This window comes from Fundulus heteroclitus, unplaced genomic scaffold, assembly GCF_011125445.2.
Source record: "Fundulus heteroclitus isolate FHET01 unplaced genomic scaffold, MU-UCD_Fhet_4.1 scaffold_28, whole genome shotgun sequence".
Classification (NCBI taxonomy): Eukaryota; Metazoa; Chordata; class Actinopteri; order Cyprinodontiformes; family Fundulidae; genus Fundulus; species Fundulus heteroclitus.
In genome coordinates this window covers 3,170,061-3,190,088 of record NW_023396689.1, presented here as the reverse complement: position 1 = coordinate 3,190,088, position 20,028 = coordinate 3,170,061, and the positions used below count along the sequence as shown (strand labels likewise).

Below are 20,028 nucleotides of genomic sequence, written 5' to 3'. Positions count from 1 at the left end.
TGGCTACAACAAAATATATGTCCAAAACCCAACAAGACCAGACAAAAGACTGGAAATTTTTTGACAAATGTTTGGCCATCATACAAGGCCTTCAGTCTGGTCCAGAAAACTGAGGAGCTATTCCAAATAAAGTCTGGTGCATCTTTCAGCAAGCCCTCAAATGCCAAGGATATTGTAATATTACAAACTGTGTCAAATATTCAAAAATGTTGAATTAGACCGACTGAAATAAACTTATTTAAGCCTGTCAAGACCTGTCCTGCATACAGTTAGCTAGTTGCAGTTAAACAACCAGCTGGTTAACTCTATTATCTAAAACTGGCTACATGAAATATCACTGTTGACCTATTTAATACGTAGAAGTCAGCTAAAGCTTCACAGTACCAAAAAATGTTGTAATTTAATCAATTTACAGTAGAAAATGATTCCGAAACACAGAGAACTAACTGCAACTATTGCCGTTTGGAACTATCTGCAACTGCATGACCCATGTGACTTCCGCATTCCATTCTTTCTGTAGAAATCTATAGGAGTGTCGCCACTCTCCCTCATTTATATCACTCTGCATTACCCTTTCAAGCCCACGGAGAGCAATACAAATGAGTCTTTGCTCCACACTTTCGAGGATGGCCCCTTAAGTGGTATCTGAATAATTCTTTTGATTCAGATATCACTTATTGAAATGCAATTTGAAAAGAATGCAATTAGTAAAACTCACTCTGGGAAGAAAAACAATTTGAAAAAAATAAAATCTGAACAAAACAATTCGAGCAAACCAAATCTGAAAAAAATAGCTCAATGTAAAAATGTTGGCTTAACTTTTGCATACACATTGTACTTTCAAAACCTTCAATTTTCCATTTTTGAAACACGATTTTTGCTTGCAATAGTATTGGAACAAATTTCTCTCCATATAGAAAAAGTCTACCTGAAGTGGGTATGGTTAACACAAATGTAGAAAAGTAAATAATTAGTTAAGAGAAGAATAGCAATTAATAAACACAACAAGGTGGTTGTGGAAATAAAATAAAAACATAAAAAAAATAGTCTCAAAATCTAATGAGCAATTTGCAATCCCACCAAATGTTATGCCTGATTCACCAGCAATTTGTGTGGCCAATGGGCGACAACACTCGATTCACGTCATCAAATAGTGGGAGCTTCTACCTGCTGCTTGCCGGCTTCCAACTCAACATGGTGGAGTTGGATTTTACCGAGTGAGACATGGTTCTGTATTTAATGTGGAAAACCAAACAACGACGCACGTGTCTCTGGGTCCACCAGATCCTCCAGAGATGCTCACAGTACAGGGTGTCCAGGATCTACAGCTGGATCATGGTCACTTCCTGCTACTTTTGTCTGTCCAGGATCCGAAACGGTTATCCTGCTTCATGGGACATATCACCTGTACAACACAGGTAAGGCGAGGAGGCATTTTGGAACTCAGGGAGTAAAGCGGGAGATTAGAGCAAATGGCTGGTCAGAAAGAGCACCAGAGCAGAGGCGGCGGTAGGCTGGGATCAGCTCTGGAGCTACAAGAGGAGGGTGAAATTCACCCTCCTCTTGTAGCTCCAGAGCTGATTCATCATTCATCATTCACCATGAATGATGAATGTTTTGACAACCCTTTTAAGGGCTAAATTAAAACAACTTTTTTCAAAGCCACCCACAAACTTCTAAAGAGCATTCTTTACTTCATTCTATATCAAGATACATTTTCTATCTTCCATTTTGATTGAAAACAGCTTCGTCACTGCTGCGCTCCTTCACCCTGTCACAATGCCCAGTCCCTGATTGGTTGACGCAAGATGAATCACCAGAAAAGTGCAGATTTTTTAACTCTAGTGAATATTTCTTCACGTCCACCGCAGGTTTTGTTCGCTTAATTTGACCTCATCCCGTTGATAAATGGCTCTTTTGCATGACTTCTCTCCTGAATGTGCCTCTAGGGATAATATGTTCCTGAATTCCTGAATCTTGTTCAGTATGAACACACCATAAAAATCTCAGAGCTTTTTTGGTACTAGAAGCAGTGCTAATCATCAAGCAAAATACATATTCATTCAGCTTGACAACAGTTCAAAGCTCAGTCTATTCAGACAACACAGGAAATTCCATCCCAGAAACAGTGAGGCCCCTCCCAGTCAGCTTCTACCAGTAACTGGATCTGCATGATGGAGATGGTGGAAAACATGCTGTGAAATGCTGCCAACTATAGTTGATCAGCAACATTGACATGGTAACAGTGGACAACATTTTTTCTCCAACACCTAAATTACAAACACAACCGACAGCAGTATAAATCTTGTTTTTAGTCTTGTATTTTTTAGCCTGATGATAGTTTGAGGGCACACTGATGATAAGGAGAGGAAATTAATGGCCACAAATAGGCTTTATGCTATGCTATAACACTTTAAATGCCCCTATTCAGTCACATTGTAAAACAACTGTGTAGTCACCATCCTCTGCAAAATCCTGTTTCCACAGAGAGACCTGTCCATAGGAAACCTAAGGGCACATGTTATGTTCAGAATCATACACTGTTGTACAGTTTGCTACCATTTTGCCAGTCCAGGCCAAAGTAGTCTCATACTTAGTGGGGAAAAAAAGGACAGGAAGTAAGTCAATTCAATTGATTAACAAGGGCGAAGCAACATGAACCGGGTGTTAGCCTACATATTTCTAACAGCATAACAAGAATCAAATCAGGAAATAGTCAGAAGTCAACAGCACCTTGTAGGTGGCTTTTGTCCACATCCAGTTGTGGGCCTGTCTTTGAAAAAACTCAGCGTGTTTTTTATTGCACCCATAGGAAAAAATCACATAAATAATAATTACAAATGGCCTCATCCTAATAGAAACCGTTAGCATGGTAGTTAACTATCCATCTCTACTGCCTCTTGTGTTCAACATCACTCCACTAACAATCATAACAATTCCAGTTTAGTCTAGTTAAATTTACTAATGTTTGGGCAATGGTGGGTTTTTAATCCAGGTCCCTTTTCTACTGTGTCCTAGAAGAAGCCTGCATCTACTTCATAAAACAGTCTGATATGACTTGCATTTTGCAGAAACAGTAAGATGGGAGAAGTAAAGCCAGCTAACACTCCAAACAATACCACAGTACTGTGTGGGCAATGCAATCAGCTGAGAGGAAAACGCACAAATAAGCATGTGAAGATTACCCATCTCTAAAGCACAAGTAACACTGTGGAGGACTTGGAAGCTCCAATGGTCATCTTGAAGGTTGATGTTGCCTGATGTGTTTTCCGCCGGTGCTACGTGTAGTTTAAGCCAGAGAGCATGGGTGCAGAAAATCAACAGCTGAGACTGATACTGTTCAAGCACATCAGCGAGGAGCAGTAATCGACCCATGTCCATCCACTGCACAGAGTGAGGCCCGTGAGCAGAACTTGACTCTGCTGTAGTTGCCCTCGTTCCAACTTCGGCCTCTTTCCTAAAGTTCTCCTCCTTCAAAATACCAGAGCTGAAAAACACAAACAGCATCCTCAAGTCATTATCCTTTGTCAAGTCAAGGTATTTTGAAACAGAAACCATCGTAAATTAGCCTGCAGTCCACAGTTAAAAGACTTCCTGTAGACAGCTATTCAGAATTTGCTTTCTTGTTGTCAGCTACTGTAGCTCTGATAACTAAGGTCTTAGTGGGTAAGTTAAATATTGACGTTCATGATGGGAATGAAACTGAGAGCATTGCCTGTTTGTAAGGGTTATCAGGAGAAAGGCATTTCTTTAAAAGAAAGTCAGTCCAACTTTGAGATACGTTTGACTATACTGCAGTTAGCATGGGGAAAACACCTGAGAACAAACATGGTAGGGGAGCAGAGATGATTCCTGCTTCTTTTGCCACTACAGAACCTTCCAGTCATTAGAATTTACTCATGACATCCCATGTAGACTAAAATATTGTCCAGTCAAAGTAGGGCTATGGGTCTAATGACTTAGACCCATAGGTTCAAACTGGGTCATGAACATGGCAATGATGCCAAACACAGCATAAAAAAGGCTGAAAAAGAAAACAATCACAGTGAAGCTAAGCCCCAGTAATGTTCTCATCCTGATGAGGATGATGGAGTGGAAACAAAAAAATATTTGTAAAAAGAAACAACCCAAGTAAGGCAATGTTGTACAGAGGTTAAATTCATACAGCAGAGAATTACTGTGAGATAACAGATGTTAAGGTGGTTTTCAAAGCCAGTTCATAATGGAATGAATTCCACACTAAATCAATAAATGGAAGTTCAGGTGAGATTTAAAAAATTTTATATTGACATTTTTAATTAAAATTACATGTTTACATACTATTCTGGATGCTTAGAAAAGCTCAATCCTTAGATAAAGATTGAAAAGATGGTAAATGGACTGAACTTATATAGAGCTTTTCCAGTCATGCTGACCACCCAAAGCGCTGTACACTATAGCCACATTCACCCAGTCGCTCTCACTAACACACACACATTTATACACCGCGATGCAACTTGGTAGGCAACTTGGGGTTAAGTGCCTTGCCCAAGGGCACATCGACATGTGGCAAGGGCAAGCTGGAATCGAACCCACAAACTTCTGGTTGCCAGACGACTACTCAACCCATCAAGCCACAGTCGCCTTATGTAAGATCCCAGTAGCAATTTGTTTAAAAGTTTCTGAAGAATGTTGTGGACATCTACATGAAGCAGGCTTTTAGTGAAAACAATTAGTAACCACTTATTTTGTCCTTACCTCACAGTGGCATCTGCTCCCGTGTTTATTTTCAGTTCAGTGCAATCCTGTTTAGTTCTTTCCACATTTTGAATGTTCGTCACTTTCTCATTCTGCTGACTGAAATTCTCTGAAGAACCGGTATCCTGAACTGTAACTGGGACGAGACGATCAGTTGGTTCTTTTGTTGTTGACCTTTGAAATGCCACTGGACCCAGCAGATCAGTGGAGGTCACAATCGCCCGAAAAAGTGGTTCTACACAGGAATGGTCAAAGTGACAAGGGAGCAGGGCTGAGGCATGATGGGAGGTGGTTACAGGGAGCGAAGAAAGGTCACAGTTTTCTAAACTTTGGTTTCTTTCCATGTTAGATTGAGCTGCCTCTGCCCTGTGCTCAGTGAGACCAAACTGAGTTAAGCATGTTTGGCACTGGCTGGTTTTGTTTTTTATTGAACTCTCTTCTTTATATTTCAAGGATGGCAGTTTCACCAGAACAGGAAGTTGCTTTTTTAAAGCAAAACTGGACAAATGGTGATAAGGGGTACAAATAGAGCAGGGCTTATTGTAAGTTTGTGAAAACAATGTCTGTGAAAAGGGTTGATTACTGAACAGGAGAGGAGATGAAGTTGGGTACGTATGCCACAACTGTTTCCAAGTCCACTTAGAAAAGCCACAGCTGCAGTCGTTAACTTGACCAATGAAGTTATCAGAGCATGCTTTGTGACTGGAATGAATCTTACAAACATGACAGCTCTCCTTAGATATCCAGAGGTCCAGTTTTCTACCGACCATTTCTGCATGATGGACAGCCAAAACACTTATCAGACATTTGACTGACACAGCAGAAGCGTGAAATCTTGTAATATTTGGAAGATTACTAAACAATTTGGATTTATGTGCCTCCTGTAAAACCAAAACCCTCAGATGTGAAGAACTCAGCTGGATTTTATGTTCCTCCACTGCCTGATTATACAATTCTGTACCTGCTAAAATGTCCTCCAAAACATCTCTTGGTAGAGAGTCTGATTCAGTTTTTCCTATAAAAGACAGGATGCCATATACATATTGTTCCATTAAGAGCAAAAGCTGTAGACCAAGTAGGTCTAGAGTTTGTTTCATTTCCTCCAGCATGTTGGTCTGTAAAACAAGTGCCCGTCTCAAATAGTGGTCAGAATGGACTCGACTGCAGAGAAAATTCCAGTGGTTCAGATGGAGTCGGAGCTCCTGACTTAGAGAGACAATATCAATTCTGGATGAAGGTGAGCTGGGCGGGACCTAAAAAGAAAACAACACTGGTTAAGAATAGGCACTGATACACAAGATACTTAAGATTTGCTAGTGTCAAATGTCCCAAGAAATGTCATAAAATCCACACATGCCTAGTGGGTTGCTCTTGTGAATACTTACATGTACAGCAGCTTTAAACCACTCATAGCAAATTTAAATCCATTAGGCGACAGCATACAGAGCAATTCCTGCTCTGGTAGGCCTGCTACTCTTACCTCTTCTGCCCTATTGATTCCCCCCCAGGTCCCTATCAATATCCCTTTTCCATTTAAGATCCCGGAATTTAAGTACCTGGAATTTTTTTTACCCAGGTAAAAGGAATCCGAGGGAATTTGTGTGCTTTGTGTTTTCACTGAACTTAAAGCCATGGAAAATATTAAAACTTCTGTTGCTCAGCAACAGCATAAAGCACAAAACTGTGAAGGAGTAAAAACAAGCCCAAATTGTTGCTCTGTTTCCTTTTTTAATCCTTAAGGAGCACCAGCGGTTTTACCATCATCAAAGGGATGAGTTAAAGATGAGCAAACTATAATTGTTTTAATGCTTCTGCTCTCCAGTAAGACATTAAAGTTAAATACAGGGATAGTGGTAGCAGCGTAGCCTAGGCTACGTAAGCCACTCTATCGGGTCATGAATGTCGCCCAAAAAGAAGAAGCAAGAAAAGAGAACAACGGCCCTTCTGGCGCAAATATCAGACCGGCCCACCGGGAAATGTCCCGGTCCTCCCGATTAGCCACTGAATCAGAAAGATGCTTAGAGCGTCCTAGTAATCAATGAAAAGAAGCTAACCGATTAGATTGGATAAAGAAATGTGTGCCATGATGATGAAACTTAGCAAAATCAAATAATGCTCACTCAGCATCAAAATGTTTGAATGTACCTTATTTACATCCTCATCATTATTTTTGATTTGCTTGTTGTTATGTTTACTTGCCATACTGGTTATTTTACTACTTCATCTGTTTGATATTAGTGTGCCTGTCAGTATTTTACTATGATGGTCTGCTTGTATAAAGTGGTTGTATTTGGTAAATCGACCGACATAAAATGGGGTGAAAAAAGTGGAGAAACAGAACCAGAAAGAGGAGCAGCACTTCTGTCCCCTCGTACAGAGATAACCACAAGAAGGCAGTAAATGAACAACAAGTTGTTTTTTAACCATGCTGCTGACATGGGCCGTTTTCTTTTTTCCAAAGCCACTTGGCGGCCAGATTACAATTGGGCATTTCTCAAATAAATCAGATTAGCTCCACCCCCCTGAAATCAACTCCAGTTCCCCAGACGGCTAGACAAGCAAATTACAAACTGAGAAATGGCAACGTCTGCAACACCAATAATTTTGGAAGATCAGGATGTCCAAGGAGCTTCATTTCAACATGCTTCAATTGAGAAGCACAGCGTCAAACAACTGAGACGTTGGTTGACATTTAGAGGCCAGAAAGTTGGCAGAAATAAAGCTACATTAGTGGAAAGGTAAGGTTTTCTTTTGCTAGACGTATGGTTGAGCTGTGTGGTAGCTAACACGTTCCAGCATTATGTCAGCTAGGCTAAGCCAAGCTATTTGCAGTGTCCTCCCAAACAAAAATATACACCTAAATATTCCACCTAACGTTAATCAGCTCCATGGATTCACCGCATTGGTTCCCTGAGTTATCCCCGTCAGATTGTGTGTTCCCCCGCATGGGGAGCGCGCATGCAGCAGGGAGGGCAAATCCAGTCTGCTCCGTCCCATTTTCAAGCATCTAAACGTGAAAATAGAGATGTCTTATTTTTGTTAGCGGAGAAAAAGAAGAGGGGCGTAACATTATTGTTCAGTTAGTGGGTTTATCCTGAAGATTTAATACATCGACACAGGGTTGTTTGAACAAATCGAGGACGTTTGGCTAATGGATAATCACGTCTGTTTATCTATTGATCCCTCAGTAACCTATTCTCAGAAAGTAAAGGGCTCTGTGGTCATATGCAGACGTCTCACAAAAATAATATTCCCATTGTGTTATTAGATTGTCGTGTATCTGTCTGCTGAAACCAAAAATCTCCGTTTCTGAGTCCATCACAGCTGTCTGCTTGTTTGTGTATGTTTTGTTGCTAGATAGACCCGCATGAATGGATCATATAAAACAGATCCCCTGTCATCAAATAAACACTGAATAAAGTTACAGCTGAACTGCAAAGCCCTCCCGCTTACGCGCTCTAATACAACAATGGTACTTCTTTCGGGGTTTAGGAAAGGAAATGAAAAAAACTCCTGTCATATAGTCACAATGACCGTATGGAGAGTCACTCCGGCAGACACCAAAGCAGCAGTGTTGATTTTTGAATGTTTTTTGTCTTTCATGGCAAACTGACTTATAATTATAATTTCTATAGTAGCCACTTATCATGCTCAGGGACCACTGCCTTGGAGAAAGAATTACATTCTGGTGTCTAAAAAGGGTTTAGCTTGTATCATGTGATACAAATCAGTTGTTTGATCAGGGGAATGCTGGTGTGTTATGCGTGTGTGTTGGGTGGTGGTATTGCAAGTATTGTCTGATGGGCCCGATTAATTTTAAATGCTTTTCGCGGAACGCATTGGTCGGCTACCGAATATTTTTTTTCCCTTTTGTTTGACATTCAAGCACACAGACCCTAAATTTATTTCCATTTGCAATCATTATATTATTGAACCCGCATGGAGTTTACATGAGAGAACTGCCAACGCTTCTCAGACTGGAATCAGAGCTAAGTAAAGTCTTTCTGTAAAATCAGACATCGAAGCCATCAGCCAGCTTTTGCAGGTGAAAGCTGACCGAAAGCCGCTCCCTAGCTTTCAAGGCTCCAGAGAAGCTGTGGAGAAGCGCCCTGGAGTGGGCACAAAGTAGAGTGAGACCAGCTGTTTTTTTGCCACCGGCCCAAAATGCTAGCTGCCCCTGCTGCAGCTCATTGCATCTGAATGTCCCCAGTCACAAGGACAGCACACATAAAACAGAGGTTTTGCAGAAATGTACAGGGAAAATTACTCTGGGATGAAGCAATTCAAAGTTGTTTACTTCTAGTGTGTTTTCACAGAGTTTATAAGGTCTGACTGCTGTTAACATTTGAAGCTAGCAATCTTTGAAACAAAGCTATGCTGGTGTGTTTTGGGTTGTGTATCAATGTTGACATATTTTATTTCTATGAGCATTTTAAACTCTGATGAGATGCTAATGTTTGTGTCTTCCCGTCCGCTCATTACACAAATATGATTAGAAAGTCTGTTTAAGCAAGCCCTGAATATCCACTAGCAATAGCTTGCTACTAAAACGATTAAACATAACTACGGGTTGTTTAAACAAAGTTGTCGTTTCGCTCTGCCATTGTCCAATAGTGTCACGAGTGTTCGTATAGCATTAATAGGCAATGTTGATCAATGGTGTTTTGGTAAAGCTATCAAGCTCAAGGCCACATGATCAACTCTGAGTTGCATTATGAATAGGTTGAACACATACCAAATGTTGTTCTAAATTAGTGAAGGTAATTATATTCCCTCATTCCAAATTCTTTAAGATGAACTTTGTTTGCCTAACTGTAAGATCCTCACTGAAATCTGAAATTCATTGAATCATCTTTATGGTAAAGGCTTTGAACTATTATTATTTGTCCATTGTGTGTAAATTCCTTAGTTTCTTTAATCTTGATTTTGCATAGAAGTTTTATTTTAGTTAAGTTTCACTAGCCTAGTAAAGAAGAGCTGTTAATTGAAATGTAGAGTCAATACAGGTAAACAACATTAAGTTAATGGTGTTCTCTGGATTTATTCACTCATTTATTCCATATGTGTGCAGCGTTCGCTTTTTGAAGAACGCTAGTGCTCGAATCACTCTTTCAACTATTGTCCTAATATCAAAGCCAGGGCTGGTATTCACTGGACAATACCTGACAAACGTAGTGTAATTTGATACATTTTAAATTACTTAAAAGCATGTAATTGCACAACACAACCAGTCCATGGTAGGATCAACTATATTGTTTAAACCATGCTAAGATTTACTCCCAAGTTCTCAGCTAGTTTTATTAAATCATATCCCTTTTCAAGTGTTTATGTTGCTGTTTTCCTCTGACCTGAGCATGCATTAAGTGATGCTGCTGCTGCAGTTGGTTCAGTCTGGATATGAATGCTGCTGACAGGTGAACCCTTCTGGTGTATTCATGTATGAAGAGCAGCAGAGATCGCTGTTCAAAGAGCCTCGACAGAGCTCTACACTGCTCCTAAACGATAGAAGAAGACAGGACAAAAAGACCAGCTTCAAATGGAAGAGCCCATCCAGAGGCCTGACTTTCAATGTAACACTGTCACAGTTAAACACAAAATGACAGATTTTTTTAAACAAAAGTAAGAAATGTTAGATAACTTTGTTTAGTTTTAAATGTTTTTATTTTTGAATTAAAAATAAATCTCCTTGAACTCACTGGAAGGGATCCCATCAGGCCATCCACCAGCTGCCCCTGAAACACCACAGTCAGAAGATCCTGATACATTCACTGAAGATGTGCAGAAGACTGGGACACCAGGTTGTGAGCCATAACAAGACTTCCCTCCTCTTCATCTGGACTTGGAACATGGAACAGCCACTTCAAATTGGGATTAAAGGTATTTCTGGAGAGAATCTCAGCTTGCTGCAGGGAGATGGATGTCTGTGACCAGTTACCTGAAAGGGTGTAAAAAGATTATAAGAGAGGAACAAAAATCCTAAATACCTGGGATGTCCCCACTCAAGGGATTTTTGAATAATCAGTATCAGAGTCCCTAACTAAACTCAACTCTAGATTCCTATTAATGGTAACACCTGTACCTCCCTTGTTAACAGGAATTTATGGTCACCATTCTTGGCCGCACCAGCAATGTTTTGTGGTTGCAAGACATTTCAACCATGCAGTTGAATAAAAGGCCTCCCTCTATCTGTGTGCTTTTTTCTGTTTTAACCCATTAACTGAACAATAAGGTGTTGACACTTCTCTTTCACTTTTTAACATAAATAATACATGTCTACTGCCATGTCTAGTCGGATAAAAATGAGACGGAATTGACCGGACCGGTTCTTCAAGTATCCAGACAGAGACATCCCCGCCCGGCGAAAATTAACATAATCTCACTCCTAACTTTGTTAAAAGTTGAGAGGTGTGTAAAACGGTCAGTAAAGAACCGTCTGGAAGAAAACTTCTGGTCAGCTAACCTAACGAGCTAGCTGTTATTAGCTTGACACACACTACGGCACCTGGTTAAGGGCTGCACCCCTCCTTCGAGCTACTGCATCGCGCAATGCTCCTCACGCTTCCAATTCCCCATTTTGCGGGCATGTCCCACAACCCACCAGACAACTACTGCCAGGATTACCCCCTTTTCTGAAGTGGGAAAGGAGGGGTGAGCAAACACCAACGCACTGTACTAAAACCTTTTTGTTATCTCGTCTCAGACAGAGGAGACGGAAACACAAGAGGAAATAAGCAAGCATGCATACGCAAATTATGCTAATTATTTTAATTATCATATGATTAAAATTAATCATGCAATTAATTGATTTATTGATTATCGTGACAGGCCTAATAATGGTACAGATCTGTTGAGTAGGACAAGATGTTGTTATCCCAATAGATAGCACCGACGAGACACTGTGGTCATCAAGTGGGTAATGGCATCCCTTGGGTTCTCAAGTGGGCGCCCTCCTTCTTGGGTGTTTCGCTGATAGGCTCACAACAGCTCCAGAGGGTTCATCAGTAAATCCCAGCGTCCCAGGTTCACTCCCATCAACCATCACACACTTGAGCCACAGGCCAGGTCCTTCCTCTTGGTCCACAGCCACTGGCTCCCCTTTTCAGCATCCTTGGAGAGGTCCTTGATTGCCTGCCTGTGGGCCTTCCCTCGCACCCCCATCTCCCTGAATAGCCTAGATGTTGAGCTGGCTATGAATCCCCTGCAGCCTACTTCCACCAGGCGTACTTTCACCTTCCATCCTTGTTGTTGGGCTTCTGCTGCAAGATTGGTGTATCTCAGCTTCTTCCGCTCAAAGGCTTCCTCTATGGCACCCTCCCAGGGTACCATGAGCTCAATGTGAACACCAGCTTGAGTGAGGTAGACCACAGAACGAGGTCTGGATGCAGGTTGGTGGATGCAATTTCCGGTGGAAAGCACAGCTTTTTGTCCAGGTCTGCCAGCATTTTCCAGTCCTGTGCTCTGTCCAGCTGCCCAAAGTCAGCCTTACTGGTGATGGTGAAGCTGGCTTGACCCTCTCGAACAAAAAGTGTTGGCTGCCGGTGGGATGGAGGCGGGGGGAGCGCATTTGCACTCATCCGCTGGCATTCCAGCACTGCTGCAAGACTTCGGAGCACCTGGTTGTATCGCCAGGTGTAGCCACCTTGGGTAAAGCTGATCTTGCATCCCTCAAATATGTGCTTTAGTGTTGCTGGGCTTGGGCACAAGGAGCATGTGGGGTCGTTGCCATACCATTGGCTTAGGTTTGCAGGTGACGGTAAAATATCATAAGCAGCTCTGATGGTAAAGCTTGCCCTGAATGCCTCCATCTCCCATAGATCTTTCCAGGAGAGCTTTCTTTTCTCAACTCCTTCCCATGCCATCCACTGCCCTTGCTTCGCCTGTGCCACGGCTTGTGTGCACCTTGTTGCTTCCTCTTCCCGCCGTACCTCTTGGACCACCGGCTTGCGCTTCTGAGCTGGATTGGCCTTGCTCCAACTCGCTCTGTGAGTGCCAAGGCCAAGACCACTCCTCCCCTCCTGAACATGTCCCACGATGTCACGTTGTCGGAGTGCTGCCTTTGCCTGCTCTGTAGCAGCTAGCGGGGTCCACTTCCTCCCAGTGGCCATGATGGGTGCTGCTTGGGACACAAGTGGGTCCCTGGAGTCTTGGAGCGTCATTTCCAGTCTAACCTTGGCACACTTGTAATCCTCTGCCAGGCTAGTGATGGGAAGTTCCAGCATTCCTCTGCCATAAAGCCCAATGCTACTGAGGCACCTGGGAAGGCCATGCCACTTCCTAGCATAGGTGTTGACCAGCCTCTCCAGTTTTTCCACCTTTGAGAGTGGAACCTTGTAGAGGGTTATTGGAGACGTGGCAGGAGTCCATACTGCATACACCAGAGCTTGAGCTTGCCAGGAAGCAAGGTTCTGTCGATGTTCTCTAGGGCACTGGCTATGTCCTTCCTGAGCTGCTCTACTTGCTCTTTGTCTTTGAGGGAGGCATCATACCATCGCCCCAGGCTCTTAACTTTATTCAGTGATTATTTGTACATTCTAGATTATGTTCCATTCAAGCAGGACTATCTTACAAGATATGTTTTTGTTGTTTTTTGCAGAAGACAGATTTTCTGGAGATGAGTGACAATCAGAGCAAATTGCGTTTTTGTCAGAAATCTGGAAACGACCACAGAGCCGTTTACTTTTTGAGAACGGGCAATATGAAGCGTAAATGTTGTGAATGGAGTTTAAACAGACGTGATTCTCCTCATATTAGGCAGTCTCGGTATGTTGAAACAATCACGGGAGAACAGTTGTGTGTGTTTTTTTATTTGTTTGTTTGTCTGTTTTAACTCACTAACCGAACAAAAGTGTCGACCAGTGTTGTATAGTAACGAAGTAAAAATACTTCACTACTGTACTTAAGTATATTTTGGAGTACTTTATACTTTTCTGAAGTATAACATTTTTTGATAATTTTTACTTTTACTTCACTGTATTTCTGATCTTAATTGCATACTTTTACTCCAATACATTTCCAATGTTTGGTTTAGTTACTCGTTACAAAAAGAGAGAGAGAGACTCACGCACGCATGTGTTTTGACCCCACCTACTGATTGACTGCAACAAAGTCGGGACTTGCCTGGGCTTGTTCATCACCACCAACAGGATAAGAAGCTGGTTCAGTGGTAGGGCAGGTTAAATTAACCTTGTGGTATAGGTAAAGCATCTAATAGCAGAGAGTCCTAATTTTCTTAACTAAATGATAACCTGCAGGTGTATCTATTAGCAGGTTTACCACTTCCTGTAGGTTGACTAGACCTGGTTTATCACTTAACCATGTTGTAAGTATACACCCCCTGGTCTAATTTTTGCCTGCACTTGGTTGTGTACAATTTTAAAGTGCATAGCACTGACCTTACTTAAACAAGGAAAACTGAAAGCTTACAAAAAGGTTGTATTTTCTGTCTAAACTTGGTCTAAATTTCTCCTGCACTTGGCTGTTTGTATTATTTCAAGTGAATTTGACTTTTAAAGTTTACCAAAATCTAAAAAATGTCATTCAAACTGCATTTGCTTTGTTTTACTTTTTACTTATACTTTTTATTACATTACTTGAGTACATCTCTTTTTATAGTAATATTCATACTTAAGTACAAGACATTTCAGATACTTTAAGACGTTAACTCAAGTAACATTTCAGTCAGTGACTTGGACTTTTGCCAAAGTCATATTTTATAGAGGTACCTATACTTTTACTTGACTCCGAGATTTCAGTACTTTATACAACACTGGTGTCGACACTCCTCTTTCACCTTTTAACAAAAGTAAAACGTCTCTACTTCCATGTCTGGTCAGTTAAAAATTAGACGGAGTTGACTGGATCCGCTCTACCTGCGTCGCTCCCGATGACGAGGGTAAAAATTACCCCCACCCCCGAAAAATAAACATAATGTCACGCCAAACTTTCCATAGAAGCTGAGAGGTCTGGTTAACACTGAACTCTGACCAGGGCAATGGGCAGTTTGTGTGTATGAGTACATCACCTGCCATCACACCATTACTATTATTCGGATGCATCTTCATCTCTTATTTACTGGGTTCCATCCCAAGAAATATAAACTGAGAATAGAGAACATCTCAACTTTACAAAGGGTCACAGTTCCATCTGCTTGCCTTTCTAAAGCTATACTCTCTCACCCTTTCACAAAAAGACGATCACTTTACATCACTCGGGGAAGCTTTTGCTGACATTTTTACAAATACTTTTCATCCCTTGACAATCAAAGCTCTAACAAGTTTAAATGTACCCAATACTGAGAGGTGCTCTGCCTCAGCAACGGGGGCTGATCATGCTCAGCAAAAGCCCAGGTAGACCCGCAACAACTGCAGATGTCTGCAGACTAATAACGCCTTTTATGCACAGACAGGGCGTAACAAGGAGAGAGGGGTGGAAATCAAATCGGAGGAAACGTGGACACACATCAGTGACATTCAAAGCCAACATGAATGCGAAATCAAAGGTCAGATACAAACACACTACCTCGCCAAGATGTGCTTCCCCATCAGTCGTGTCCCGATGAAGCAGTCTCTTCCTGTTTTCAGATTCGTATCCAGCAGCAACCGCCGACGCTCGTAGCCAGCAGTCACCCTTCACAGCAGAAACCAATTCTTTCGTTTAACGCTTGAGCTAAACGATTACAACAATGAGGTTTTTTTGTTTGTTTTTTTTAACTTTGCGCCAAATCCATTACCACTGAAACATCTTGGACTGGAACACAAAACTGCTTTAAATATATTTTTTTTATTCTCGCTAGCTTCTAGCCTTATATCTTCCAAGTTGATAAGTGCTCAACACAATGTTCCGAAAAGTAGTAGTATTGCGCTAATCTGCACCAGAATGTCTCCACAATCTGGACCGAACAGGAAGTGCTTTAATCCTGGGTTTAGGATACATTCAATGGCTGAATCCAGTCAACAGAAAATCCCTAGAAAAGAGCTCCGTCCGAACACAGACATATATACGTAGACGCGTCATAGGGCGCAGGTTCGCACGTCAACGTCACCGCCATATTGTATGTGGCAGAAATAAGTTGAGTTCTGTTATTGTGAACGTGGATCAGAGAAGATGCCTCATTCCTGTGCTGCAATAAATACAGACACACACACACACACACACACACACACACACACACACACACACATATATATATATATATATATATATATATATATATATATATATATATATATATATATATATATATATATATATATATATATAATTTTTTGTATGTGTTATGAATATACGGATCAATTTGTTAATTAATCTAAACATTGTGGTCTTCGTTATATCATAAAACCGTTATTTCATAAAACCGTGTCACGTGTGAACCTTTAGGAACAGACTTTTTGGGGGAGTATTAAAGAGGTAAAATTAATAATATGAGAAAAAAAAAGTCCTAGGTCAATAAAGTAAAAATAAACAAACAAACAAACAAACACAAAAGTGATAATGTTATGATAAAAACATCATATTATGAGAATTAAGGGGGAACATTTCCAGAATAATCACAGTTTGCAGAATTATTTCACTCCTGGAGTAGGCCAGGTTAGATTATTTTAAATATTTTTATTCTTTAGGAGAATAAATTCAGGAGAATGAAGCTGAAGGGACACGTAAATAAACTTGTAACATTACAAAAAAAATACTACGAATACAAAGTATATTCAGAGATTAAAGTCCCTCTGATACTGTTTAAGTGACTGAGTAACTGCAGATTTGCCACATTTAAAATGGCGGACGCTCTGACGCATCGCAGCATAGGCAGAACCCGCCCAATGACGCGTCTACTCTATGTCTATGCGTCCGAAAGCAACAACACGTGATCTCCGGAGCGGAAATAGCTACAGAGGATTAACCACTCAGCTATAATAGTACACTGGAGTGCTAATCACCGTCTGTTTGAACGAATCGCTTTGAAGCCACCAGCCGCCATATTGGTACTCCCTATTTCCCCTCAGTAACTAGGGAAGATGTGCGCTACAGCATCGAATAACGAGGATTTTCTCAAGTTCAGGGGGGACTTAAGACTTTTAAAATGTCAAATGCCAAATAGTTTTATGTTATGTTCTAAAAAATATCAAGTACTGAGAAAGTCATGTGCTGAAATATTTAGCATTTAATTCATTTAAATATATATGTTTAACATTTATAAATATATACATAACAATATACAAAAACATATATTTACATATGTGTATACATATATATACATATATACATATACACATACTTATATATACATATATATATTTAATATGAATAACATGTAAAATATTTCAGCACCTTATTTCCTAGTAGTTGACAGTGTTAGTACATCCACTGACTGTAGAATTACCTGTGAAACGTTTTCACACAGCCAGAAAACTGCTTGTTGTTGCAACCAAATCCTATGGGATTCTGTGAGAGTAGGGAGTAGCAAGATAGCGGCCAGTGACTTCAGTTTTTTGGCAAAATCAGCACTCCAGTGTATAATATAGCTCAGTGGGATTAACACGTAACGCCTCATAGGGTATGGAGGACCAGCTCTACCATATTTAAAAATAAATACAGAAATAAATAAATGCTCAATAAATAAATAAATAAGTTAAGCATACAATTAATTGCCACCAAAAATACAATAAACAAATAAATGTTTACATTTATGCAGTGATACATAAATGTATATATCTCTTTTAATTAGCTTCTTTATTTATTCGCCTTTGTAATAATTACCTTATTTATTTATTGTCCGTTATAATCTTCAACTTTATTTATCAATTACTTATTTTTTTAAGTATTTATTTATGTGATGTTATAATATTTTTGTCTGTTTTTTTACTGCCAGAACTGCAGTGTATTTTATTTGCATTATGTAGATTTGTCACTAAGACAGACCCTTATTTTGAAAACCCAAAAAGGAGTTTGCCGGACTAATTGGCTCTATGAAAACGAGCTCGGAGAGGAGGGTCGACAGTGCTGTCTGAAAAAGTTGGAGGGAGGTGGTTGGACGGTTGTGAGCGCGGCAAAACGAAAACGTATATTGGAGTTGGAAAAGGTGGAGTTGGCATAAGCTGGTATGTGAATGGTTCGGATGGAAATGGAGACAGGAATTGAGGAAGATATGGAATATGAAGGGTGGACGCCAGTGGGGAGAGGAAGAGGGAGAGGACGGGAAAGACAAAAAATAAACGAAGGAAAGAGTATTAGTGATATTCAAGGAAATAAAAGAGAACTGGAAGGAAGTAGCTCTGAAGAAGAAAGGATAGTGAGAAGGAAAGTTGTGAGGGAGGAAGTTAAAATAATATTAAAACTAAAAAATGAAGAAGAACAGAATAACATCAGCCCCATTGTTGTGTCAAGAGAAGTAAAAAAGAAAATCGGAGATGTTGAAATGGTGAAGATATTGAGAGATGGAAATTTATTAGTAGTTTGTAAAAATGAAGAACAAAAAAATAAGGCTTTAAATGTGGATAATATATGTAAAAAAACTGGGATGGAGAAAAAAATAGTAGGCGAAAATAAAAAAAACTAGAGGAGTGATTTATGGGATCCCTCTAGAGGAAGATCTTGAGAAAATTAAGAAGAATATTACAGGAGGAAAAGTGAATAACTTGAAGAGGTTGTCAAGAACAATAAATGGAGAAAGAGTAGGTAGTTTGTCAATTCTCATTGAATTTGAAGAGAAGGATTTGCCACAAAACATCAAAATAGGATATCTCAGTTTTCAGGTCAGGCCTTATATCCCTCCACCACTTCGTTGTTTTAAATGTCAAAGGTATGGATACATAGCAGCAGTTTGTAAAGGGAAGCAGAGATGCCCAAAATGTGGTGAAGATCACAAAATGGAGGAATGTAAAGAAGAAGCACAAGAAAAATGTTGTAATTGTGGAGGGCTACATAGAGTTATGTATGGAGGATGTGAGGTGAGGAAGAAGGCAAAAGAAATCATTCAGATTAAAACAATTAAAAACATTAGTTATGCAGAGGCTGTTAAAAATGTGAAGGAACAGACAACAAGAAAGAGTGAACAAACAGTGAATCAAATCCCACAGCAAAGCAAAGTTCAGTTAGAAGAAAATATCACAGTGTCAGTAGAAAAATTTATATTATTTATAGCATATGTTATCAACTGCACTGACCAAGCCAAGCAAACAACTGAGAAAATCAAAATAATAGTGAGAGGAGCAGAAAAATATTTGGGGTTTAAAGAGGGATCATGGGAGAACATAAACAAAAAGCTGGAGGGGGATGGGAGATCAGGACCACCAGCTGAAAATAATTAATGTTAATATTACAATGGAATGCAAGAAGTTTAATTGCTAACGGACAGGAATTTAAAGGTTATGTTGATAGTCTTGAGGAAAAAACAGAAATTATTTGTGTTCAGGAAACATGGTTAAAAACAACATTAGATTTTGTGATTAAGGGATATAATAGTGTAAGAATAGATCGACTGGAGGGAGGGGGAGGAGGATGTGGAATATTTATAAAACAAGGGATACAATATCAGGTATTAGGGAAGGGGAAAGAACTTGAATTTATAATAGTTGATATATGGGAACAAGAAAGTAAATTCAAAATAATACATTTTTACAATCCATGCAAAACATTATCAATTGAAATAATGGAGGAGTTAATGGTATATTTGGAAGAGAAAGTAATTTGGTGTGGGGATTTTAATGCAAATAGTACATTATGGGGTAAAAGTAATGATAAAAATGGAAAAGTTATAGAGGAATTAATGGAAGTGAAAAATCTTGTATGTATTAATGATGGGAGGGGAACAAGAATCAATGTAAGAACAGGGATGGAATCAGTTATTGATTTAACAATAGTTTCAAATGTTTTAGCTGGTATATGCGAGTGGTTCATTGATAAAAATACAACAATAGGAAGTGATCATTATCCCATAGTAGTTATGGTAGGATTAAATCTAAATAAGAATATAAAGGTAAATAAAAAACTGAATTTTAATAAAGCAGATTGGATTAAATTTAGGTATTTGAGTCAAATAAATTTAGAGAAAGTAGATATGACAAGGGATATAGATGAAGTTAATCTAGAAATTTGCAAAATAATTATGGAAGCAGCAGATAATTCAATAAAGAAAACAGGATGTAGAAGTGATAAGAAAATGGTGCCATGGTGGACAGATGAATGTAAAAAAGCAATAAAGATAAGAAATAAAGCATTTAAGGTATTAAAAGGGAATCCTATTTATAAAAACTTAATTGATTATAAAAGAAAGCAAGCAATGGTAAGAAGAACTAT

At 39.7% G+C, this 20,028-nt stretch overlaps 1 protein-coding gene across 12 annotated transcripts in view; it reads right to left on the bottom strand.

The window, feature by feature from the left end:
* Positions 1-15,719, bottom strand: part of ccdc142 (coiled-coil domain containing 142) — a 136,514-nt gene extending 120,795 nt beyond the window's left edge. For 8 of the 12 annotated variants that reach the window (XR_004928810.1, XR_004928809.1, XM_036130074.1 and 5 more), the window contains exons 1-5: positions 15,256-15,719; positions 10,434-10,672; positions 10,086-10,232; positions 4,738-5,990; positions 3,186-3,487 (exon numbers count right to left, since the gene is read on the bottom strand). Coding sequence is in view for 8 of the 12 variants with exons in the window: in XM_036130074.1 (XP_035985967.1) it covers positions 3,186-3,487; positions 4,738-5,990; positions 10,086-10,232; positions 10,434-10,502 (1,771 nt within the window). In the remaining 4 variants the exon portion in view is untranslated. The remainder of the gene's footprint in view (positions 1-3,185; positions 3,488-4,737; positions 5,991-10,085; positions 10,233-10,433; positions 10,673-15,255) is intronic. The other 4 variants (XM_036130075.1, XM_036130076.1, XM_036130081.1 and 1 more) reach the window with 4 other exon arrangements.
* Between the last annotated feature and the right edge of the window lie 4,309 nt (positions 15,720-20,028).